The 27,163-nt window shown below is 41.4% G+C and overlaps 1 protein-coding gene across 4 annotated transcripts in view; it reads right to left on the bottom strand.

Annotated features, from left to right (window-relative positions):
- The window catches only part of DOCK4 (dedicator of cytokinesis 4), a 386,260-nt gene that overhangs the window by 61,152 nt on the left and 297,945 nt on the right, over window positions 1–27,163 (bottom strand). For all 4 annotated transcript variants that reach the window (XM_006122512.3, XM_006122513.3, XM_075929689.1 and 1 more), the window contains exons 31-34: window positions 19,647–19,795; window positions 17,272–17,357; window positions 8,520–8,615; window positions 7,218–7,278 (exon numbers count right to left, since the gene is read on the bottom strand). In XM_006122512.3, the coding sequence (XP_006122574.1) occupies window positions 7,218–7,278; window positions 8,520–8,615; window positions 17,272–17,357; window positions 19,647–19,795 (392 nt within the window). The remainder of the gene's footprint in view (window positions 1–7,217; window positions 7,279–8,519; window positions 8,616–17,271; window positions 17,358–19,646; window positions 19,796–27,163) is intronic.

Genomic DNA, 27,163 nt, shown 5'->3' with positions numbered 1-27,163 from the left:
GCTAAGGACTAAGACTTCTGTTGCTCCTCCTGCATCTGTATTGCATAAGTTACTTGGTTCTTTGTTGAATAGTAATAGAAATGTAGCCGTGTTAGTCTGGTCTAGCTGAAACAAAAAAGAGGACTATGTAGAACTTTAAAGACTAACAAGATGGTTTATTAGGTAATGAGCTTTCGTGGGCCAGACCCACTTCCTCAGATCAAATAGTGGAAGAAAATTGGCATGACCATATATACCAAAGGATACAATAAAAAAATGAACACATATGAAAAGGACAAATCAAATTTCAGAACAGAAGGGGGGTAGGGAAGGAGGTAAATGTCTGTGAGCTAATTATATTACAAGTGATAATTGGGGAAGCTGTCTTTGTAATGGGTAAGATAATTAGCGTCCTTGTTAAGACCTAGGTGTAAAGTGTCAAATTTAAGCATGAATGACAGTTCAGAGGATTCTCTTTCAAGTCTGGTGTTAAAATGTCTTTGAACAAGGATGCAGGTAGTTAAATCCTTGAGACAATGCCCTTTCTGATTGAAATGGCAAGAAACTGTTTTTTCTTTGTGATACTGTCTAATACCTGTTTTGTGGGCATTGAATCTTTGGCGAAGTGTCTGAGAAGTTTTTGGAGAATGTTGGGGATAACTTCTTGGTACAAGTGCTGAAGGATCCGACCAGGGGCCGTGCGCAGCTTGACCTTCTGCTCACAAACAGGGAGGAACTAAGGGTATGTCTACATTACCCCCCTAGTTCAAACTAGGGGGGTAATGTAGTCATACGGAGTTGCAAATGAAGCCCGGGATTTGAATTTCCCGGGCTTCATTTGCATAAAGCCGACCGGCGCCATTTTTAAATGCCGGCTAGTTCGGACCCCGTGCCGTGTGGCTACACGCAGCATGGACTAGCTAGTTCGGATTAGGCTTCCTAATCCGAACTAGCTGTACGCCTCGTGGAATGCTAAACGTACACAAATCCATGAAAAAGCTAAACGTACACAAATCCATGGGTCCGGACTGAATGCATCCAAGGGTACTGAGGGAGTTGGCAAATGTTATTGAGGAGCCTTTGGCTATTATCTTTGAAAAGTCAAGGCGATTGGGAGAAATCCCGGATGATTGGAAAAAGGCAAATGTAGTGCCCATCTTCAAAAAAGGGAAGAAGGACGATCCAGGGAACTATAGGCTGGTCAGTCTTACCTCGATTCCTGGAAAAATCATGGAAGGGATCCTTAAGGAATCCATTTTGAGGCACTTGGATGAAAGGAAAGTGATTAGGAATAGTCAGCATGGATTCATAAAAGGGCAAGTCGTGCCTGACCAATCTGATTAGCTTCTATGATGAGGTAACTGGCTCGGTGGACATGGGAAAGTCAGTAGATGTTATATACCTTGACTTTAGCAAGGCTTTTGATACGGTCTCCCACAATATTCTTGCCAGCAAGTTAAGGGAATGTGGATTGGATAAACGGACTGTAAGATGGATAGAAAGATGGCTAGAAGGCCAGGCCCAGCGGGTAGTGATCAACGGCTCGATGTCAGGATGGCAGTCGGTTTCTAGCGGAGTGCCCCAACGTTCGGTTATAGGACCAGTTTTGTTCAATATCTTTATTCATGACCTGGATGAGGGAATGGATTGCACTCTCAGCAAGTTTGCGGATGACACTAAGCTAGGAGGAGAGGTAGATACGCTTAAGGGCAGAGATAGGGTCCAGAGTGACTTAGACAAATTGGAGGATTGGACCATAAGAAATCTGATGAGGTTCAAGAAGGACAAGTGTAGAGTCCTTCACTTGGGACGGAAGAATCCCAATCATAGTTACAAGCTGGGGACCAACCAGTTAAGTAGTAGTTCTGCAGAAAAGGACCTGGGGGTTACAGTGGATGAGAAGCTGGATATGAATCAACAGTGTGCCCTTGTAGCCAAGAAGGCTAATGGCATATTACGTTGCATTAAGAGGAGCATTGCCAGCAGATCCAGAGATGTCATTATTCCCCTTTATTCGGCTTTGGTGAGGCCACATCTGGAGTATTGTGTCCAGTTCTGGCCCCCCACTACAAAAAGGATGCGGACGCATTGAAGAGGGTCCAGTGGAGGGCAACCAAAATGATTAGGAGGCTGGAGCATATGACTTATGAGGAGAGGCTGAGGGACTTGGATCTGTTTAGTCTGCAGAAGCGAAGAGTGAGGGGGGATTTGATAGAAGCCTTCAACTTCCTGAAGGGAGGTTCCAAAGAGGATGGAGAGAGGCTGTTCTCAGTAGTGACAGGTGGCAGAACGAGGAGCAATGGTCTCAAGTTGTGGTGGGAGAGGTCCAGGTTGGATATTAGGAAAAACTATTTCACTAGGAGGGTAGTGAAGCACTGGAATGTGTTACCTAGGGAAGTAGTGGAGTCTCCATCCCTAGAGGTGTTTAAGTCTCGGCTCGACAAAGCCCTGGCCGGGTTGATTTAGTTGGGATTGGTCTTGCCTGGAGCAGCGGGGCTGGACTTGATGACCTTCTGAGGTCTCTTCCAGTTCTATGGTTCTGTGATTTTGTCCAATGTACATAGCAGACAGACACTGTCGGCACATGATAGCATAAATTATATTTCTGGATGAGCAGGAATATGTGTTCTTGATCTTATAACTCAATAAGATACCATTATTGGACCTAACCAATTGAAGAAAATTCCTTCTGTTCTGAAATTTGATTTGACCTTTTCATATGTGTTCATTTTTTTTGATTGTATCCTTTGGTATATATGGTCATGCCAATTTTCTTCCACTATTTGATCTGAGGAAGTGGGTCTGGCCCACGAAAGCTCATCACCTAATAAACCATCTTGTTAGTCTTTAAAGCGCTACATTGTCCTGTTTTTTGTTGGATCTTTGTTGAATTTCATTTCTGGCTAGAGATGGAACATTCTGTGGAATGGACAGCGGCAACTAGCTACATTCACAGCTCAGAAAATAAAAAGAATTTGTGTAAATATAATGAGAAATATGCTACATGTTTTTTCAACAACTGATTCTAAGTCTTAATGTACAGACTACAAAGAGTATAACGCCTCCAAAGAAGATAATAGATATAAATTAGATATCCATTAACAGGGTTTTTATTTCCCTCAGAGAAAACTAGGCAGCTTGAAAAATTCATCAACACTTTTTTAAATAACTGTATAAAGCACAGACCCTTGCAGAAAATCTTATATTTCCTGCATGGTAGATATGGTTTCAAAAATTCACAGGGCCTGAAGTACCTACCAAACTATAGAGGAGCCTGGACAGCCCTCCCGTAACCAGAACAACAATGTCTGCAGTGGAAGGCCTTGTCCCGGCATTGTCCAAAGTATGGATCTCTAACACACCACCCCAGGTCTGATTCAAGCTTGGGCACGCACACAGGCCAGGGCAGAAAGGGTGCGGGAAAGTCAGGAGTGCTTGCTCAATTATGCATAACTTGTACAGGACAGTGAGACCAGGCCAAAAAGACCAGAAACAACCGGGTACTAGTATATCCCATTTTTTGATAAGAGAAAAATTCAAGAGACAGCCAGAAGAACTATTAATTAAGCACTTTTGCAATATTTTGGCATAGCAAAATGTATCCTAGATATTGGTATAATAGGTATCTTACATAAACTGTAGGTGATTGGTAGATATTACTAGAACTGCAAAGTCTCGCTTTGTTATAAATTGGGCTTAGTAAGAACAATCAGTGGGAGGGAATAAGCAGGATTGACCCACAGATCCTGCTTTCAATGTAACAAGAAGGAATGGACCCCTTCACACTGGCGAGCCCAGTGCCTGGCGTTCCGATGCATGGGAAACAAAGGAACCATGACCTCCTGCCTGATACTGTAGGTAGCATATGGGTGAAGTGTAAGTGAACTAGGCTTAAATTATTGTATTATAATAGTCTTCTATTACTTGCTTTTGCATTGCTTTGCACTGTATTAATTGCTTTCAATTTTAAACCTTAAATATTTTAAATTGTATACTGATTGTTTGTAAGGCTTGTAAAACTTAAATAACTATGTTAACTGTTTAAAACCTGCAATAAATAAGAAAATAGTTAAGTCTCTCTGGAGTGTTCTGGTTTCCCTTGGATCTAAAAAACAAACCACACGACACAAACCGAAAACAAACTTGTATTAAATAAAACAGATTTTGTTCCATGTTAGTGACATGGTTCAGAATGTCTGAAAGCAAGTCCTTAAAAAAAATCAATGCTTAGTGATACAACGAGATGAGTCAAACAGCACGTGTCTGATGTGATGCAGCTCCCAGGGTTCGTCAGATATAACCGATGAGTTGCTGAAGACAACTTGCTTTGCTATAAAGCTGTGACACCCTGTGCACTGAAGGAGAATGGTAATTTGAGACATTTTAGGAAGAAATCCAAAACTTTCATATTCTGTGGGATTGATGTATTACAATCTACATGGATAGTATCAAGTCAGTGAAGTTTAAGAATAGTAGTTAGGTCACATGAATCCAAAACACTGTACTTGATGCATGGCTTTTCAATTTTGTAAACTAGTCACACTCTTGCTACTAAGAAAATACCTAGAAAAAATATCCTTTCTCCTTTGTGAAGTTGTTGAGGGAGAAAGCTTTTCATCCAGTAAATTCTTGACTTTTTGCATTGCAACTCCTCTTCTAAGTTAAAGTGTAATGGCTCTCATGCAAGTGAGTGACAATTTGATATTTTCAGATTAAGAGTAGAAATCCAGACATCCCATGAATGATCAACAATCTTCAGAAATTCATCTTGTAAAGCATGTTAGCCTAGTGTGCAGACATCTCTGTAGCTGGAATAGAACTATTCTGCACATTAGGGTGGAATCATTAATCAGAAATTGGCCTTCCTGGGCACAAAAATAAATTTTTAGTTGTTTCCTTGTTTCATCATTCATAAAGGAAAAGGGGCAGCTGTACCATCAGTATCTTCATGAACTTCAGATCCCAATGAACCTGGGGTGTGTGTGTTGTGGATTATCATTTCCTTCATCTGAGATACAATTAACATGGCAGCACTGGCTGTGCTACTGCAAGGCAAAATGACGGACTTTTCCTGTGACAAGATATTGCAATGCATTTTCTCTAGGCAGGATCTTAGCAGATTTTAGATGCTTCTTTAGATGTGTAGGACTTACGTTCAGTTGCAGAAGCCCCGAAAGCTCGATTTCCATACCATTTCCACCCTCACATTCTTTCAAGTCAAATTTCTTTTCAATGGGGCCAATAAAAATGGAGTCGTGTTGCTTCCTGCTGACTCTCAGTAATTAATGTCAGTGTATTTCCCTAGTTTAAACTTGCATGGAACATCTTCTATCACGGGGGTGGGGAACCAATGGCTCAGGCGTTGGATCTGGACCCCAACTTCTTTGGATCTGGCCCCTGTGGCTCGGGGCTACCCTCAGCATCAGGGAATTGGTGCTGCAGTCCTGCAGACTCCCTCCTACCCAGACCCTGCACCTCCCTCTGCTCCCGCACCCCACCACCTTCCCAGATCCACCAACCCACTCCTGCACCCTCCTTCCCAGACTTCACACCCCAACCCCGCTTCCCCTTCCACACACTAAACCCCTCATTTTTTACCTCACCCCTGAGTGTAGGAGGGGAATGTGGAGGGTTTGGAGTTTTTTTTTTTTTTTTTTTTTTTTGCTTCTCACTTTTGTGCAGTCCCCAATTTATTTTTCTGTGGGTCAGTGGCTCCCAATCCAAAAACGGTTCCACACTCCTGTTCTATCATGATAGTCTCATCCATCGTATTGAACAGAGTTTTAAAATTTGTGTACTTTTTGCATAATTAAGATTCTTCACCTTCTACACGCTAAAAATTAGTTAATTCCTGGGGTATGGTAGAGCTACATAGTTTTGCCTTCTGATTGTTAGGCGTAAGTTGTCCTGGAAGAGGGAATCACAAAATATTTCTTAGCCTCACAAGAGATCACTAAAGTTTGGGAAATCTCACTCAAGGATGCTCTCTTAGCTTACTCCATGTTTTTTTTTATCCAATTTTTGTATCTGTTCATTTTATACACATTATGGCTCATTTCCAGTAGTAAACATTTACTTTAGAATGCAAATAACCAAGTGTTTTTACTTCCTTTTCAACCACATCGGGAGTAAGCAAGTTGTCCCATAATGAAGTTACATATACTGTTCCTATTTGGAAAGTAATGTGTTCATCTAGAAGAAATCCTTTATCCTTTGAAAACTTCTCCAGGAATAACTAACAATCAGATTAGTTTTTGTGCCCTAAAGCACAGTTTTATTTTGTTATAATAAAATATGAAACTTTCTGAGGTTTGTAGAAGTCAAAAACCTTTCAATGAATCTTGGCCTAAAATCAAAGCCCACGTCGCTGATAGGCAATGGTTAACAGAAAATAACAGGGATTTCCAATTTGCTCTGTTCACTCTAGGAGTGTTGGATGGTGATGGTGATTAGTGTACCTCAACTCTAAAATGAGATAAAGGCTCGTCAAAAGTGACACCGAATAGTAGGCCCACAAGAACATTTTCTAGCTTCACTGAGAGGGAATAGATAACTAATTCCTCAAAAGATATTTTGCACAAATAAGAGTAGCTGAGCCCTGTTAGAAAAAGGGGAGGACAGAGGCAGGAATCCAGGTGAGTTCTGTTGTGTATTTTTAAACAAGCCACAGACACTATTCTGTGCAGAATTGTACAAATCTTTTATTTGAATTTTCTGTGAAATTTACTTTCTTATAAGATTTACTAAACCACTGTGAGCCCATACTCACAGAAGTCTCATTATGAACACTGAAGTTAAAGCACAAGAAAACTGTATCAACTTCATTCTGACACATCCTGAACTTCATCCTATTCTTTCTATCTATCTATCTATCTATCTATCTATCTATCTATCTATCTATCTATCTATCTATCTATCTATCTATCTATCTATCTATCTATCTATCTATCTATCTATCTATCTATCTATCTATCTGTTGTATTATATCAGCAGCTTTTAGTCATACCATCAAATTAAATAACTATGTACTGTAACAGCATGTATTGAAATGCAACCCATATTTGATGGTATAAATGTACTTTGTGAATTCACTGGCATTAATTATACCTGCAACTTGGAGTACACTGTTCACTGAGAAGTAAGTTAATAAAATGTACTTCTTGTACAATATATACATTTTTACTATGGAATGTTAATTTCTTGAATACAAAAAAAAGAGATAAGATTATTATACAAACCAACAGGCTAACAGTGCAGCCAATCTTTTTACCATCCACTTCTCCCATTTTCATGCAGTCCCTAGAAATAAAGTGTAACAAAAGTCAGATCATCTGAATTGTGGGACAATACAGTTCCCCCCACTGAACTACATAGGACCACTGATTACAATACACAAAGAAAAACAGCCTCATATTCAAATGATGAAAATTACCCCCGCTCACTACCTAAGCTGCCAGTGAATGCAGTGCTTTGAAAGATGCTGGACTGACAGCCCTGGAGATTGAAGATGTAGCACTGGCATTTCTCTGAAAGTTAAGAGTTCAGTCTCCATGACAACTAAATCCTTCAGCTTTTCTCTGAAACTGTAAATAAGGATGACAACTGTGATAGATATTGATATGTGGATCTATCCCTTGGGGTCTGGAAAAACAATATCAGCCCTCGAGATTAAGACACTAGACTTGGTGATTGAGGTTCAGTTATTGGTTAAGTCACACAGTTCCTGCATGATCTTGGGCAAGTCAGACTTTGTGTCTCAGTTCCTCACCTATAAAAATGAGAATAACGATACTCCCTTTCTTCCTCCTTTGTCAAATTTAAGCTCTTCAGCTAGGAACTGTCTCTTGTTATAGGTTCCTGTAGTGTTTGTAACAATGGGTCTAATCTTGGATGGCACCTCTAGGCACTACTGAAATTATATTAATAACTATTTCACATAGGCTGTGAAACACCAGTTAGATGATAACTTCTGGTCACTACCAATCCAGAGGCAGATCTGAACCAGTAATCTAATAGTGACAATCTCCATGTTCCAGTTATCAAACCCTAAAGCAGAGCTACTCAACACATGGCCTGCAGGGCATATGCAGCCCATTTATTTGCAGCCCATGGGTGGGCGCTAAACCAAAAAAGTAGTCAATATAATGGTCTTCTGTTGATACGCATTTTAGTAGTTAAATTTCTGGACTGTCATTGCTCACTAAAAGTGCTGTCAGCACTGTTGGTAGAAATCAGGTAACTATTGCATTTTATTAATATCAGCAGAACTGACTTAAATGGGGCTTGTGTGTTGTGTAGTCTTGCCTTAATCTTTGTATTCATCCCCCTCAGTGTGAAAGAAGCAATTTGCATATATTTGCATATATATTTGCATGTATATGCAATCCCACACTTAAGTTGTGGCCCTTGGCATGTGCTGTGAGTATCATTGTGGCCCCCGGGGCTTCCAAAGTTGAGTAGCCCTGGCCTAAAGGATAATTTTGTTGTCTGAACTTTGAATGCTTTCATATGCTCATATAAATCATGTGATAATTGCTCACCTGTAGTCCAGTAACCTTTCCATTAGCCGAGTTACAGTGGCGATTAATGAAACACCACTTTCTCGCCACGTTTCCCGCTCAATTTTCTTCAGTAGACTGGAAAGAACAAACCCAAAAGCAATTTCAACATTTATTTTTATCTGTCTCCATGGCAACCACTTTACTTTCAACAGTATCTTAAATGCCTTGGCAATGCCTGCAATATTCACAGATTTAATTTTGGACTCTTCTCACAAGCAGCACAATTTACAAACAATGTCTTACCTAGGATAGGGACCAAAGAGTGGAATTCTAATCCAGGAAGCATTGATAAAGTAAATGGATTTTTAGGTTAGCTGTGTCAAAATGCATACAAATTTAATCAGATTTATAAATGTAGAAACATTGTAAAACCTTAATACCTCCCTCAAATTTACAACCTTTTCTGTTTTTGTTTTTACATTTCATTAGTTGCTAACACTTCAGAAAACAGAAAGAAATAGAAGACTGGAGCTGAGTGAATAAACTGACTTTTCGGTTGGGCGACCAAACCAAAATATATGCAAAAGAGTTGATTTGTTCCTAAATGAAAGTGATTTTTTTCTTGATTAAATGGAAAAAAAAGCCACAAAAACAAAAAAACATTTAGTTCATTTAGTTCAGGTCCACTCAACATGATATCTTCCAAATGAAATGTCAATTATAAAAAAAAAATTGAAATTGTTTATTTATAAAATGTCAAAACAAATTTCTCCTTTTCCCAATTTTTCCTCTTTTTTTCCCAGCCAACACCATTCACCAAATTCAACCTAAATTCACAAATAGTTTTGCACTTTCTGGCAAATGAACTATTTGACTGAAAATTTTTGTTCTGTTCTACTAAGACTGCTACCAAGAAAAGAAAATACTACATCTCAAAATTCTCTTTCAATCTTTAACTTAACATAGATTTTCCTTACTCACTCTACGATACTTCTGCACTCACACAATTTAACTGCAGTGTAATTGATACAGGAAAAAGCCTTTTATTGAGCTGTGATTTTTAAAAAAATCTCCTTTAACTTAACAATTGCCTGCTTAACAATTGCATACCATTTTTTCCTGATAGTTTCATTCCTTTATGAAACCAAAGGATTTTGAATGGTAAATATACTGTGCCTAATTCTCCTCTCCCTTATAGTAGGATAAATTAGGATTACACATTGAAACGAGCACATTTCCTAGAGTACAGTAAAAGCAGTATTGTATGGGAACTGTCAATGATACTTATAATGAAGGTGCCCTACCATTTTCCTTTTTAAATCACTGATTTTGGTTGCATGTAACTAACTAATTTTTACCATTTGAAATAAAGCTTTCCACATTTCCTATCCACCTGAAGAAAGGTAAGATTTTGAATGTTTCTGCAAAAATTATTCAATCATTTTGGAGACTAAGGTTTTGTCAATGGTAAAACATTTTTTTCAACCATTTATTTTAAGAATGCTAGTGCTTCTGTGCTTTGCTACACAAATTTAAAATTTGGCATGGTCATGGGTTTTGTCCCCATGAAAACTGATGAATGTTTGGTTGAGTCACCAGCCTCAAAAAACTGTCATTTGCACATGCTCAGTAGGTAAAATCTCAGAACATTTCTATCTGCAGTTATGAAGGCTGCCAGCTCCACTCACCTTCAACTACACTAAGCATGCTCTTTTGAATACTTACTTTTGCACCTTTAGTGTTCTTTTAACACCAATTTTTGTATGCAACAAGAGGAGAATCAAGACTATGGTATACCTAGAAGACAATACTGACCACAAATCTCTCTTCACACTGTTCTACAATCTTATTTTAAATAAGAATATTTCAAATATTTAAAAACGAAAATATATTTAGTATGCTTCTAAAAAATTCATAAGTCTAACTTTTCTTAAAAAAAAAGATTAGTCTACTGTATATTTGACTTACAGAAGTCTTTATATGTATAAACAGGGCCCTGCCACATTGTGGTCAATTTCACTGTGGTCAATTTCATGGTCGTAGGTTTTAAAAATAGTAAATTTCATTATTTCAACTATTTACATGTGTTAATTGTAGGGATCCATACTCAAAAAGGAGTTATGAGGGGTAACAAAGTTGCTGTGGGGGAGTGTGCCTGGATTACTGCCACCCTTACTTCTGGGCTGCAGCTTGCAGTGACCCTACCTTCAGACTAGCAGCTGCTGTCTGAGGCCCCAGCTGTATAGGTAGCAGTGCCTAAGAAAGGGTGCCATACCATATCATGCCATCCTTACTTCTGCATGCTGCTGGTGATGGTGCAGACTTCAGGGCTGGACAGGCAGAGAGCAGCTACATAGGAGTAAGTGTGGTAATACTGCCACCCTTACTTCTGCTCTGCTGCTGGCAGGGTGCTACCTTCAAAGATGGGCACTTGCCCAACAATTGCTGTTCTCTAGCAGCCCAGCTCTCAATGCACTGTAGAAGTAAGAGTGGCAATACCGTGGCCCCCTAAAATAACCCTGTGACCCCCCCCCTTGCAGCTTCCTTTCAAGTTAGAACCTCCATTTTAAGAAATGCTGCTCTCCCCCATGAATTATGTATATTATAGGGTAAAAGCACAAAAGTCCAAATTCACAGACACCTTTTTCATGGCCATGAATTTGGTAGGGCATACATTTTCTGCTTGAGAATGTGTGAATATTCTAAATATATTTATTCACACAACAAATTGCTTTCTTCAGTTTGACAACTTAATGACACCTCCTTTGCATCATTCATTCACCTTTCAAAGAAAATGCACAGAGCAAACATGCAGAACAAAAGAGCCTCTCAAACACATCCCCAGGCTTCCTCATGGCGAGATCTAGCTAGAATTTGAGAGAGATGATTGGTGTTGCAGTTAAGTTTCTGTTCACTCCTACACATTACATCAGAAACTCTATATTCATTTTAACACCTCTTCCCTGTGATCCCTTTACCACTGCTTTCCATTCATTGCAGCACCCACCCACACCATTTTTCTCTGACCTGGAGTATGCCTGCTTTTATCACTCAGTTCTTGTTAGACACGACCTGTTGCACAGCCTACAGATGGAGAGTGTGGTGATATACTGTGCAAATATGATCAACAGGACATATAGTGCAGTGGAACCTGACTCTGCATTACTGAGAACACTTCTGCCTGGCCTCACTACTCTTGCTTCATAGCTGGAGTAACTCAAAAAAGGAGAGCATGATACTCCTTGCCTCAGTAGCATCCTCATCATTACCCTGCACTCTAAGGGTATGTCTACACTACAAAGTTAGTTCGAACTAACGGACGTTAGTTCGAACTAACTTTCATAGGCGCTACACTAGCGCTCCGTTAGTTCGAATTTAATTCGAACTAACGGAGCGCTTAGTTTGAACTAGGTAATCCTCATTCCACGAGGATTAAGCCTAGTTCGAACTTACTAGTTCGAATTAAGGGCTGTGTAGACCCTTAATTCGAAATAGTGGGAGGCTAGCCCTCCCCAGGTTTCCCTGGTGGCCACTCTGGCCAACACCAGGGAAACTCGTCTGCCCCCCTCCTGGCCCCGGACCCCTTAAAGGGGCACGGGCTGGGTACAGTGCCCGTGCCAGGTGCAAGCCTGCCAGCACCCAGCCAGCAGACCCTGCACCTGGCACGGACCGAGCCACCCACCCGATGTCCCCCAGTCCTCCCCCTCTTCCCGGAACCAGGCTGGCGGCTCCCGGGAGCTTGCCCGGGACGGCAAGAGGCGGGCACCCGCCTGGGCTAGTGCGGACACCGTGGACCTCGTCCACGATCTCCGCACTAGGCACAGGAACGTGGCCGGCTAGGGCAGGAGAGCTGCCAGCTTGGCCACCCAGGAGCAGGAGTGCATGAAAATCAAGGTGGTCCACTGAGACCCCTGACCCTGAGCCCTGAGCTTACAATGGCCGTCCTGGGTCGGACCAAAGGTCCATCTAGCCCAGTAGCCTGTCTGCCGACAGCGGCCAACACTAGGGACCCTGGAGGGGATGGACCGAAGACAGTGACCAAGCCATTTGTCTCGTGCCATCCCTCTCCAGCCTTCCACAAAACTTGGGCAGGGACACCACTCCTACCCCCTGGCTAATAGCACTTCATGGACCCAACCTCCATGACTTGATCTCACTTCCCTTTAAACTCTGTTCTAGTTCTAGCCTTCACAGCCTCCTGCAGCAAGGAGTTTCACAGGTTGACTCTGTGCTTTGTGAAGAACAACTTTCTGTTACTAGTTTGAAGCCTGCTACCCATTCCTTTCCTTTGGTGTCCTCTAGTCCTTCTTTATGGCAACTAATGAAGAACTTTTCTGTATGCACCCTCTCCACCCCACTCATGCTTTTAGAGACCTCTATCCTGTCCCCCCTCCGTCTCCTCTTTTCTAAGCTGAGACGTCCCAGTCTCTTTAGCCTCTCTTCATATGGGACCTGTTCCCAACCCCTGACCATTTTAGTTGCCCTTCCCTCTCCCAGCCTCTCTCTTCCCCTCTCCCATCTCCTTTTCCCAGTCTCCCCCAGTTTTGTTCAATAAAGACAGATTCCATTTTTGAACACAATTGTCCTTTATTTTGTACACCAAGAAAAGGGGCCAGGGAAGGGTAAGTGGAAGGAGGTGAGGGAGGAATGGGGTACACGTCCCTGATGGGCAGGACTGGGCTGGCTCTGCGGGCTTTTGGGGTGGAACCTCTTCTGCAGCCTCCCAATTGCCCCCTCTCCCCAGATGGCAGCCTGCGGCAAGTGCAGCCGGTCTGATGGCCGAGTGCTGTTATGTGCCAAGTGTGGGTACTCCGGGCACTCCAAGCCAGGACTGCTTTGCAAGCGGGGCACCCCTAAGAACTGTCTGTCCGGGGTGGGAGTCGGGACCCTTTAAGCACAGCCCTCGGCTAGCCTGAGACAGCATCTCCACGCTCTAAGTCCTCCTCTGATGCCCTGCCGGCACTGCTTCCGGCCATCCTTAAGCCTGGTTCAGGGTCCACTTAATGTGGACATGTTAGTTTGAATTAGCAAAATGCTAATTTGAACTAGTTTTTTAGTCTAGATCCGTTAGTTCAAATTAGCTTAGTTCGAATTAATTAATTCGAACTAAGTTAGTTTGAATTAACGTTGTAGTGTAGACGTACCCTAAGAAATAAGGGAACAGGTGCCAAAAGACTTAGATTTGCAAAGTGTGGAAGAATGTGCAGTCCTTAGTCCTGGGAGCAGCCAGTCTTGTACACAACCACTTTGTCATATGAAGGTCTTATTGGCGAAAGAATTGGTACTTCCCCAATTGATTTGGGCACTGAAAGTTAGCTGTCAGCAGTGAGCTCTTCTAGCTGAATGTGAGGATTAGCCAACCAAGCTTGTAGGTAGATTAATGAGTTCAGGTGGATTGTGGTAGGATGGACTGATTGGCTCATCTAGTTGGCTGAGGGGAGTGAGGGGCAGGCTCCCGCACCCCACCACTACTCTGGCTTCTCCCTTTAAATGTATTGGCTAAGAATACAAAGCATTTCTATCTAACAATTCTCACTCTAATGTGATAACTTTTGAATGCTGCACCTAGTCAATTTCAGAATTTCAGGATCTGTTAGTAGGCAAATCTTATTGATTTTGTAGAGATTCAGAAAACTGGAAGAGAAACCTGTCAACAGATGGATATCTTGGCATCTACTTAGCATACCCAGCAATTACAACCACTTAGTACCTGCTTATAGATCAAAGTATTGGTCGATGGTCGGCATTAAGATCTTCCAGTATAACAACAGCCCATCTCAGCTCTACCCATCCCCCTAATATAATTTGAAATGTGGACACCATGAATGACTTATCTCCAAGAGAGAAATTGTTTAAATTTCACATTAACAATTTAATGGAGACTGGGGATTCTTTTTCTGTCTGGATTAAATTAGGCAGCAAATAGAGCAATTGATCCTTATTCACAATAAAACATCCATGGCTCTGTCTTTAGTACCATTCATAACAACTAAGGCTGTAATCATGTCACAAAAGTCACAGAATCAATGACTTCTGGAGACCTCTGTGGCGCTGGAGTTGTCAACAAGTAGCCCTGGAACTCCTAGCCCCCGCAGGCAGTGGGGGGAACTGTGGAGCATCCACACATGGCAGGGCTTCCCACAGCTGCCCAGCCACAGCGGTCAGCAAGGGGACTTCCCAGCAAGTGTGGGTGCGGAACACTCTTCCCTCTCCATTTTGTCATGAACATTTTTAGTAAAAATCACAAACACACCATGGACATCCGGGAATTTGTTTATTTCCCATGATCTATCTATGATTTTTACTAATATCCCCAACAAAACCTGAGCCTTACAAATGACATGACTGTGAGACATCTACCCTGTGGTCACTTCTAAATCTCCCTGGATAATGTTTGTGAAAAGGTGAATAGCAGCAATGTTTCTCCTTTTGCATTTTGTAGGATATAACATCAAAACATTATAAACATCAAAACTCCAAGCATACAACACTTTAAAGATTTTGTGGCTATAAAAGCATGATGTGTCTTCAGTGGAAAAGTGCTTATGGATTGCTCCAAAAATTAAATTAACCCAGGAGTGTGGAGATATCATGAATCAGAAAGCAGTATATCTCCACAGGAAGAACAGGACAAACACCCAAATAATATTTAAATAGATAGGCTGTGTCCAGACAATGCATGTGGATTATCTGTGTCCCCTTAACTCCACACAGTCATACAACTACTAAAAATTATTAGCAGGTAATTTGAAGGTTCATACTTTTCAGGTATCTAAAAGGGTGTCATGAGGAGGGAGAAAACTTGTTCATCTTGGCCTCTGAGGATAGAACAAAAAGCAATGGGCTTAAACTGCAGCAAGGGAGATTTAGGGTGGACATTAGGAAAAAGTTCCTAACTGTCAGGGTAATCAGACACTGGAATAAATTGCCCAGGGATGTGGAATCCCCATCTCTGGAGATATTTAAGAGTAGGTTAGATAAATGTCTATCAGGGATGGTCTAGACAGTATTTGGTCCTGCCGGGAGGGCAGGGGACTGGACCCAATGACCTCTCGAGGCCCTTCCAGTCCTAGTATTCTATGATTCTATGATTTGATCATGTAAAATGAGTGTAATTCCATTTCCCAAAACAAAGCTACAACCGCTTGAAAACTGTGCTAGTAGTTTCCACTTCCTCGAAATAATGTGCACATCATTTTATTATCACCTCATTCTAATTATATGAGCTTTAATTTTAAATCAAGAAGGCATGTGTCACAAGCCTCTAATACTGTAATAGCTGCTTAAATTGATGGGAGAAAATTTCAAACTCCTTGACAGGAAGAATGTGATCCCTTGAAATAAAGACTACGAAACTTTTAACATTTTCAGGATTCTCTTCAAATCACCTATTACAGTATTGTCACCCAAACCATTTTAGATCCATATGCACCTATGCCTGTCCAGCACGGACAAGTACTATGAGACTTATAAATTAAATTACACATAATCATTCTTAAGTAACTTGGTTGAGAAAATGCTTTACCCATTCTTCTACTACCTTTTCAAACACAGCTCAAAAACAACACTCAGTTTTTTCAACAATATATTTTGGATACCAATATATTTTCTGAGATCACCTGAAGTCATTCCAATCAGTTAGTCACACACTTGTGCACTCTAGAAAATGCAGGTTTGATAACTTCATAAAAGAACTTCTTTGTTAATGGTGTTATCTTAAAGTCATGCTAACTAACATTTTTTTAAAACTTTCTTAGCTTTAATTATTTTATTTGATCTATTTTAATGTATATTTTTAATATACACTGTAGCTGTAATTTCATAATTTCACCATAGCTGATAAATTCCCCTTTTCCTTTCCTGTATATTATGGGCAGTTACATTTTTTCCTCTGTGGAATTATACAGTATTATCTGTTTGGCATTTGTTTCAACAGAAATATATAAATGCAGTTTTTTTAATTCTAGAGCAATATCACTTTTCTCTTCCACTTAAAAAGGAAGAAAATGAATAAAGAAAAAATACTGTATGTGTAAAACAGCTCTAAGAAACACACATCTAAGATGGAATACACTGGAGGAACAATATATCATATTCTAAATGACTACTTATAGGTCTAACAGATCTCCCACATAACTGGAATTGAAATGGGGGGGGGGAATCAGTTCATGTTTTTGTGTCGGTGATGGTCACCAGTTTCAGTTAGAATAACGCACGACCAATCCTAACAGTTCCATTATTAAGAAAGCATTTGTCCTCTTTCACCATCAGATTCTGATGTTACGAACAAAGGATATGCTAATTTTTGAAACACGTACAATGTCTAAAAACATTTATATAGAGAATTATTACATAAGAATGATTTGTTCGGTCATTCTGTAATCTATCAGGCAGTCAACAAGTGAAACATTTGGACAACAGCAAATTTTGGTCAGTTATGAAAACCAATTAACAAACTGCTATTTATTAAACCCATGTTTTACAAACGTAATGTGCAAAATTTATGGTCTAACTGCATCCAACCCACTTACTAAGCATGTTTGGCTTTTCTGATTTTAAAATTAGTATGAGTTATAACAGAGAACAGTTTATGATATAATATGGGCATAATCAGTCATGAAAGATACACTAAAGTACATTTTTTCATGTAGGGAACTAGCCTTTATTTCACAGGTTTCAAAAAACAGAAAGCATTCCAAGATCACATCTCTTTTGGAGGTCTTGTCCACAACAATATCTGATCTATCAAACTGAACACAATGCATACATTAAAAACAAGTTTATTACTCACATGCTGTTGAAGAGTTCCCGGTACGTTTCGTCACCTTTGCCTTCTGACATCAAGCTATCCAATTTGTCAATCAGTTTTGCCTCCACCTGGAACATATACAAAAGGCTTCTTTGTGCTTAAATTAGGTTTGAGCAAATTTTTAAAAAATGGATTTTTTTCTGTAAGAGGTTTTGTTAAATGGACTCCCTAATATTATCGTTAAGTAATGTAAATTTCAGGGTCATTTCATCCTCTGTCATCCCCGAGGACTAATATAAATGAAGCAATGTGACTTTAAAACTACAGGCTGAATAGCGTTTGCTGCTGCTAAGGCAGCTATCTATTTATAGAGTCAAACAAAAAAGCATGCAGCCCAACGAGACTGCCTGAATTCTTACTGCAGGGCTGCAAAAGCGAGTCATTATTTAGACCTTAGTATAAAACCAACCCTCTCTGCTTCCCATCCCACTCTTTAAATCTGGGGATTAACAGTTTGGGGCTCACAATTACTCCTACTGCTACCTACCCTGACTACAATGTAATGCATATAGCACATGCACAGAAATTCTAAGTCGTGTGTCAAGAAGAGTTGAAGAATAAAGGTTTTATAGCTGAAAATGATTGCATAAAATATTTGTAACTGTACTGATTCTTGAGAAAATGTAGGCAAGCGTAGGCTTTATTTATTCATACATAAAAAGAGAATAACCTCCCTTTCAGTGACTGAAAAGCTAGAGGAGAAACTATCCTGTTATTGAAATGCTCTATTAAATCATTATTCATAATTTCTGTGTACCTTTAAGCCAATGATCAATACAGAAAGAATAAAGAAGTCAGTGCTTTGCTTATGCAAAATCTGTTTTTCAATTAGTTCTCAGTAACATTTTTACAATTATTTTAACAATGTATTAAAAATGTGAGAGGAAAAAACCTTTATATCACATGATTCTCCATTCGCTCAGTTTGTTTTGTGTTTCCATTCCAATCCTTATCATTGCCTGAAACTAATTCAAATACTTCTGTTTTGCTTCATTTGAAACAGCAGGGAGGAGAGCACAGAGAAGTGGTTTGAGCAGCCTGAGAAAACTGAGTGGGAGCTGAAAGTGCAGATGGCATATTTAGCAGCCTCTTACTTGATGGCTAAGCTAGTACTTGAGAGGCAAGAATAGTTGGAACCTTACAGGACTTGGTTCTCATAAAATGAGTTGTTTGATAGCTAGGCAAACAAAGATCAGACATTATGTCAGTAAGCCATCACGGTATTATTCCTGAGTTACTTATTACTGTAGGGCTGCATCTAGACTGGCAAGTTTTTCCACAAAAGCAGCGGCTTTTGCGGAAAAACTCGTCAGCTGTCTACACTGGCCGCTTGAATTTCCGCAAGAACACTGACGATCTCATGGAAATGCTATGCTGCTCCCGTTCGGGCAAAAGCCCTCTTGCACAACTGCTTTTGCGCAAGACAGCCAGTGTAGACAGTGCGGTATTGTTTTGGGCAAAAAAGCCCCAATCGTGAAAATGGTGATCGGGGCTTTCTTGCGCAAAACCGTGTCTAGATTGGCACAGACGCTTTTCCACAAAAAGTGCTTTTGCGGAAAAGCGTCCATGCCAATCTAGACGCTCTTTTCTGCAAATGCTTTTAACGGAAAAACTTTTCCGTTAAAAGCATTTGCGGAAAACCATGCCAGTCTAGATGTAGCCCAGTAGTATAAATTGAAGCAAAAGATAAAGGAGAAAAAAATAAACAACCTCACTGAAATCAACAGGAGTTTTGCCATTGACTTCACTGAGACTAGAATACCTCATCCTCATCTTAAATTAGCCACAGAAAAATATTGAACAAACGCACTGGAAAGCTCAGAGGGCCAAAGGGTCTTCCAGACCCACTAGCCTAGAATTCTATCATCTTTCCTCAAAAGAAGGTTGTTCTTTCTATGGGTACGTCTAGACTACAGGCTTTTGTCGACAGAAGTTTTGTTGACAGATACTGTCGACAAAGCTTCTGTCGACAAAGAGCGTCTAGACTACATTCAGTTCTGTCGACAAAGCAAGCTGCTTTGTCGACAAAACCCTGTAGTCTAGACACAACCCTACAGGCAATAACACCTTCTGTCGACAGAACTCTGTCGACAGAAGGCATTATGCCTCGTAAAATGAGGTTTACCAGCGTCGACAAAATTGCTGAGTTCTGTCGACGTTATGTCGACAGAACTCAGTGGTAGTGTAGACGCAGGTATAGTTTTGTCGACAAAAGTCCACTTTTGTCGACAAAACTCTGTAGTCTAGACACACCCTATTTCTCCATTCTGCTAACAAGTTAATAGTTCAGTGCCAAGGCTGCTTGAGGAAAAAAAATCATTTCAATCTTCCCTGCTAAACAGCTTCATACACGGTACCTGTTTGAAGTTGCCACTGCGCCTTTGTTCCCAATCCATCATGTCATGGAAAATGGGAATCATTACATTCCGCAGGTCTGGCTGAGGTATCAGTGTCACTTCTAGGAAGGGACCAATGAGAGCTGGGATGAAGTGAAGTTTATGTTCCCCTAGAATTAAAAGGAAGCTGAATGTGAATTGGATTCACTCTGGGTGAGTCGCCAAATGATCCACATTAAACAACAGTATATGAAGAATTATGAAATGGCATTCTAAATGTTTACAGTTTGTTTGGCTGATAGCATGTTTGGCATGGGTTTCTTCTCAAACCCACACCAAGAAGAGGAAGAGGAAAAGCCACAAAAAGGACAGAATAGAGGATCAATGTGATGCATCATATATTACAATGGAGATCTGAGCTCATGAATGATAGTGAGCTGTTCACTCCCCATGTTGTTTTTGTTGGAAGGGGAACAGGGAGAAGTAAAGAGTTCAACAGACATTGTTTTAAGAACCAGGATATTTAGGGTATCTTTTGCAAAAAGATTATTCCCTTTTGCAGGTACAAACTGCTCCTGTATTTTTGCATACCCAAATATGGTTACTGCTTGACAGCATACACACGGTAAGTGGAGGAAAATGTGCTCAGATTTTGTGGGCAAAAAGAAGACAGTATAAATCTTGCCTGCAAAAATGGATGCTGGGACTGTTTTTCTCAAAATATTTTCCTTTAGAAAAGAAGCTGATGCCTCTGCCATTAACTCACCAGATTCTACTTGGATACTGTAGAGGGATTCCAGATAGTAGGTAAATTCATACCCCTCAGTACATAATGCACAAGGAGATTAAGTTAAATTTGGAGATTTACCCTTAGCTTTGAATTGTTTAGCTTCTGTCACTTATAGAAAGATCTTTGGGATTATTATCCTGTCTGTCTGAAAACTACAGAATGTGAGATTTTCAGAAGTACCCAAGTCATTTAAGAGCACAATCCCCAATGTAAGTGGAAATGTCTTGTTATATGATGTTATTCATTTCAATAGCTACTTTTCAATATCAAGTCCATAGTTAACTATCAAACTCAAGAGCAAAACCTTTTTAGAAAATGACTCATTTATTCACCTTATACACTGTCAGCACCTGGTTAACCACTGTGTTTCTCCAGTTTACACCAGCATTGATTTTAGCCAGAGTTACACAGATGGAAAATCACACCTCTGAAGTTTAAAACTCTACAATAAACTTAAAAATATATTTATTAAATCATTCTTTGGTTGCATCAGGTTTGTTAATTAATTGGATTTTGAAATGAACATGAATTATTGTTGCTTTTATTTTAATTGCATAAATGCCTTGGTTCTAGGAAGATTGTACACTTTTAAATAACTAAATCAATTTCTCTACGCCTTATAAAATGCAAATCATGAATACTAAATAAATCCACTTGTACAGATATAATTAAATCAAATAAATTTCTACAGAAGGTGTATGCTTCAGCAGAGTAGTCCTCCATTCTGTGGTATAGCAGGATCCTTGCATGCTCCTCCTCAATGAATACTGCTGGTAAGTCACCTAATTGGTATGCATTATTTGAATATTTCCCACAATAAGAAAGATGCTTTTCACACCAAGTTGTGTAGTTCCCTTGCTGAAAGGGTGACCTGTTGGAGAATGCACCAGTTCCAGAGACAAAACACTTGTAATCAAAGAAGGGAAGACCAAATATAGTGCCCATCTATAAAAAGGGGGGAAAAGAACAACCCAAGACACTACAGACCAGTCAACTTAATTTATGTGACAGGAAAGATAATGGAGCAAATAATTAAGGAATTCATCTGCAAACATCTGGATGATAATAAGGTGACAGATAACAGCCAGCATGGATTTGTAAAGAACAAACCAAACTGATAGCTTTCTCTGATAGGATAACAAATCTTGTGGACTTTAGTAAAGCATTTGATACAGTGTTGCATGACTGTCCTATCAATAAACTAAAGAAATACAATGTAGATGGGGCTACTATAAGGTGGGTGCATAACTGGCTGAATAACTGTTCTCAGAGTAGTTATTAGTGATTCAAAGTCATCCCGGAAGGGCATAAATGGAGTTCCATAGGGGTTGGTTTTGGCACTGGTTGTAGTCAATATCTTAATCAACAATTAAGATATTGGCATACAGAGTATCCTTATTAAGTCTGCAGATGATACCAAGCTGGGAGGGGCTGCAAGTGCTTTGGAGTAGAGGGCCATAATTCCAAATGATCTGGACAAACTAGAGAAATGGTCTGAGGTAAACAGGATGAAGTTTAATACGGACAAATGCAAAGTACTCCACTTAGGAAGGAACAATCAGTTTCACATTTATGGAATGGAAAGCGACTGTCTAGGAAGGAGTACTGCAGAAAGGGATCTAGGGGTTCTAGTGGGCCACAAGCTAAATATGGGACAACAGTGTGACACTGTTGCACAAAAACCAAACATGATTCTAGGATGCATTAAACAGGAATGTTGTGAGCAAGACATGAGAAGTCATTCTTTCACTCTACTCTGCTTGGAGAATTGTGTCTAGATCTGAGCACCACATCTCAAGAAAGATGCAGAGAAACTGAAAAAAGATCAAAGAATAGCAACAAAAATGATTAAAAGTCTAAAAACATGATCTATGAGAGAAGACTGAAAAAATTAGGTTTGTTTAGTTTAGAAAAGAGATGAATGAGAGGGGACATGACAGCAGGTGTGCGACAGAGCACCTGCCCTGCACTGGCCCTTTAAGACCCAGAACAGAGAGGCCAGCTGAAGCTGTTAGGCTAATGAGAGCCCAGCTGGCAGCAATACAGAGAAGCCCAGTTGGCTTGGAGAGCCCAGCTGAAGCTGTTAGGGCGAGGGAGATCCCAGCTGACAGCTATATATAGAGAAGCAGAGGGCTTAAGTACGGGGGCCAGAGAGGGGCTGACTGTGGAGGAAGCAGGAGTTCCCAGAAGGGAGACCTGCTGGGGAGAGCCAGCAAGGGCTGGGAGAAGGCTAGCTAAGGCCACCCTGGCTAGGAGCCGGAGGCAAGGCCCTGGATTTGGCGGCAGATCACAGCGTGGCTTAGGTAAGCGGGGCCACAGAGATAATCCCAATACCAATGATGAGCAACCCATACAGACTGTAACTTACCCTGAGAGGGGCTAAATGAGGACAGTCAGGGGGCACTGAGGCACAGTGGGGGCTTGCACCCTGACAGGGTGTTGCAAGGAGCAGGGAAAAAAGTGTTCTGCTTTGCCTCTGATGATAGGACAAGAAGCAATGGACTTAAATTGCAGTGGGGGAAGAGGGCGTTATGTTGGACATTAGGAAAAACTTCCTGTCAAGGTGGTTAAACACTGGAATAAATTGCCTAGTGAAGTTGTGGAATCTCCATTACTGGAGATATTTAAGAGCAGGTTAGACAGACATATATCAGGGATGATGCAGATGGTTCTTGGTCATGCTGTGAGGGCAGAGGACTGGACTTGATGAGGTCCCTTCCAGTTCTAGAGTTAAATGATTCTATGATTAATTTTCCCAGCAGCTAGGAGGAAAGCAGGCAACCAGAAACTTGCTGTTGCTGCCATTCAACACCACCTCAGACTTTGGGTAACTCTAGTCTGAAGAGCTCTAAGATTATTGTTACTTTATATGTGTGCTTCATACTGAGTAAAGAGGAGGATTTTAGGGTGGAAGCACTTGGGTGTATCAGTCATGTGTCAGATGAAGATGCTGTGTGTCCCACTGATTTATTTCCTTACACCACCTGACAGAGAATAGTTACCATCACTTTGGGTTCAGATATCCATGGATAACAGCGTAGGAAGCATCGATTCACTTCTTTCCTTTGCTGGTGCTGTGGATAATCCTGCCCCTTTGGTTGCTGGCAGTTTCAGGGAACTTATGGTTTTTGGTGCTGATGAACAAGAACTGTCAGGAATCAGGACTTGCAGCTGAGCCAGTGTAGATACATGGCATACAGCAGTTCCCATCTCTGGGCAACCTAATGAGCACAGATGGCCTGTAGTAGGCTGCATAATTGGTTCCACTGCAAAATTAGTTGGAATAGTCAGCAGAATGGCTCTTATGTCCAGCAGCAGCAGTTCAATAGCTGCTCAAAGTATTCACTGACTGTTGGGGTAGCTCCTGCATCTCAGATTGGTTGCTGCATTGTTCCAGCTCTGCTCCTGCCTTCCACTGAGTCCTGCCTCCCTCCAAGTAACCTGGGTCTGATCCTGGGCTCTGGGTGTGGTCTTGCAGTATTTGTGGCTTGCAATTCCCACTGAGTGATCTCTAGGCTGGGGGAGACAACCGTTGTGAAAGGTGCCTGCTGGTGGAATCTCTCAGGCAGCAGGTAGGTGGGAGAGCTGCAGGAGGAGGTGGCCAGGCTGAGGAGCATTCGGGGCCATAAGGAATTCCTGGACAGTATTCTTGTGGAGTCCACTGAGGTCACTGTCCTAGGATGTGGGACTGTTGACCAGCCACTTATGGAGGAGGCGGTGGTGCAGGGTGAGCACTGGCAGCTGGTTACTTCCGGCTGCAGGCAGCGTTCCACCCCTGCTCCTAACCCTCCCACTGTGTTGTTACATAACCGTTACACTTTACTTTCTGCAGGAGACAAGGAGTCACCCCCCACAGTGGAGGAGACCAGGCCTTGCACCACCAAGGTTGAGCAGTCTCCTGCCACCACTGCGAGGAAGAAACGTAGGGTAGTGGTGGTTGGAGAATCTCTTCTGAGGGGAACGGAGGCACCCATCTGTCGCCCTGACAGTTCATCTTGAGAGGTATGCTGTCTGCCAGGGGCCCGTATCCGAGATGTTACGGAGGCATTGTCGAGGATTATCCGGCCCTCTGACTACTACCCCATGCTACTCATCCACGTGGGCACAAATGATACTGCCAGGTGTGACACTGAGCGGATCAAGTGTGACTACAGGGCTTTGGGAGTACGGGTGAAGGAGTTTGGAGTGCAGGTGGTATTCTCTTCGATCCTTCCTGTCAAAGGTAGGGGCCCGGGCAGAGAGAGGTGCATCCTGGAAGTGACTGCCTGGCTGCGAAGATGGTGTCGCCAGGAGGGATTCGGCTTCCTTGATCACGGGGTGCTCTTCCAGGAAGGACTGCTTGGCGGAGATGGAGTTCCGCTTTCCAGGAGCGGGAAGGCCTTGTTTGGACACAGACTGGCTAACCTTGTGAGGAGGGCTTTAAACTAGATTCGACGGGGACAGGTGAGCAAAGCCCACAGGTAAGTGCTGAATGTGCGGGACTGGGAGATGGGTTGGAAATGGGGGGGGGGACTACAGCCTATAATGGCAAGGAGAAAGGAGGGTCAGGGCACAACAGGGAGGCAAGATCAAATCAGTATCTTAGATGCCTATATACAAATGCGAGAAGTATGGGTAATAAGCAGGAAGAACTGGAATTGCTAACCAATAAATACAACTATGATATCATTGGTATTACAGAAACCTGGTGGGATGGGACGCACGATTGGAATGTTGGTATGGAAGGGTACGGCTTGCTCAGGAAGGACAGACAGGGAAAAAAGGGAGGAGGGGTTGCCTTGTATATTAAAAATGTACACACTTGGACTGAAGTGGAGATGAACGTAGGAGATAGCTGTGTAGAGAGTCTCTGGGTTAAGCTAAAAGGGGTAAAAAATGAGGGTGATGTCATGCTACGAGTCTACTACAGGCCACCTAGCCAGGTGGAAGAGGTGGATGAGGCCTTTTTTAAACCATTAACAAAACTATCCAAAGCCCAAGATTTGGTTGTGATGGGGGACTTCAACTATCCAGACATATGTTGGGAAACTAACACAGTGGGGCACAGGCTATCCAATAAGTTTCTGGACTGCATTGGAGACACCTTTCTGTTTCAGAAGGTTGAAAAAGCTACCAGAGGAGAAGCTGTTCTGGATTTGATTTTAACAAAGAGGGAGGAACTAGTTGAGAACTTGAAAGTGGAAGACAGTATAGGGGACAGTGATCATGAAATAATAGAGTTCATGATCTTAAGGAAAGGTAGAAGGGAGACCAGCACAATTGAGGTAATGGATTTCAGGAAGGCAGATTTTGATAAGCTCAGAGAACTTGTAGGTAAGGTCCCACGGGAAGCAAGACTGAAGGGAAAAACAACTGAGGAGAGTTGGAAGTATTTCAAAGGGACGTTGTTAAGGGCCCAAAAGCAAACAATTCCGCTGTGTAGGAAAGATAGAAAATATGGCAAAAGACCAGCTTGGCTTAACAAGGAGATCTTGCATGATCTCAAAATAAAAAAGGAGTCCTATAAAAAATGGAAACTAGGACAAATAACTAAGGATGAATGTAGGCAAGCAACACGGGAATGCAGGGGCAAGATTAGAAAGGCAAAGGCACAAAATGAGATCAAACTAGCTACAGGCATAAAGGGAAACAAGAAGACCTTTTATAAATACATTAGAAGCAAGAGGAAGACCAAGGACAGGGTAGGCCCACTGCTCAGTGAGGAGGGAGAAGCAGTAACAGGAAACTTGGAAATGGTGGAGATGCTCAATGACTTCTTTGTTTCGGTCTTCACCGAGAAGTCTGGAGGTGTGCCTAACGTAGTGAATACAAGCAGAGAGAGGGTAAGTTTAGAAGATAGGATACACAAAGAACAAGTTACAAATCACTTAGGAAAGTTAGATGTCAGCAAGTCACTAGGTCCTGATGAAATGCATCCCAGGATACTCAAGGAGCTGATAGAGGAGGTATCTGAGCCTTTAGCTATGATCTTTGAAAAATCATGGAAGACGGGAGATTCCAGAAGACTGGAAAAGGGCAAATATTGTGCCCATCTATAAAAAAGGGAATAAGAACAACCCAGGAAACTACAGACCGGTCAGTTTAATGTCTGTCGCAGGGAAGATAATGGAGCAGGTAATTAAGGAAATCATATGCAAACACTTGGAAGGTAATAAAGTGATAGGGAATAGCCAGCATGGGTTTGTGAAGAACAAGTCATGCCAAACTAATCTGATAGCTTTCTTTGATAGGATAACGAGCCTTGTGGATAAGGGAGAAGCGGTGGATGTCATATACCTAGATTTTAGTAAGGCATTTGATACGGTCTCGCATGATATTCTTATTGATAAACTAGGCAAATATAACTTAGATAGGGCCACGATAAGGTGGGCTGGATAACCGTAATCAGAGATAATTGGCTGGATAACCGTAGTCAGAGAGTTGTTGTTAACCGTGCTAAATCCTGCTGGAAAGGGATAACAAGTGGAGTTCCGCAAGGGTCTGTTTTGGGACCCGTACTGTTCAATATCTTCATCAATGACGTAGATATTGGGATAGAGAGTACGCTTATTAAGTTTGCAGATGATACCAAACTCTGGGTAGGGTTGCAACTTCTTTGGAGGATAGGGACATAATTCAAAATGACCTTAGCAAGTTAGAGAAATGGTCAGAGGTAAACAGGATGAGGTTTAATAAAGAGAAATGCAAAGTGCTCCACTTAGGAAGGAACAATCAGTTCCATACATACAAGATGGGAAGCGACTGTCTA

Source organism: Pelodiscus sinensis, chromosome 1 (genome assembly GCF_049634645.1).
Source record: "Pelodiscus sinensis isolate JC-2024 chromosome 1, ASM4963464v1, whole genome shotgun sequence".
Taxonomy (NCBI): domain Eukaryota; kingdom Metazoa; phylum Chordata; order Testudines; family Trionychidae; genus Pelodiscus; species Pelodiscus sinensis.
The sequence above is the reverse complement of the archived record's forward strand: the minus strand, read 5'-3'. Positions and strand labels throughout refer to the sequence as shown.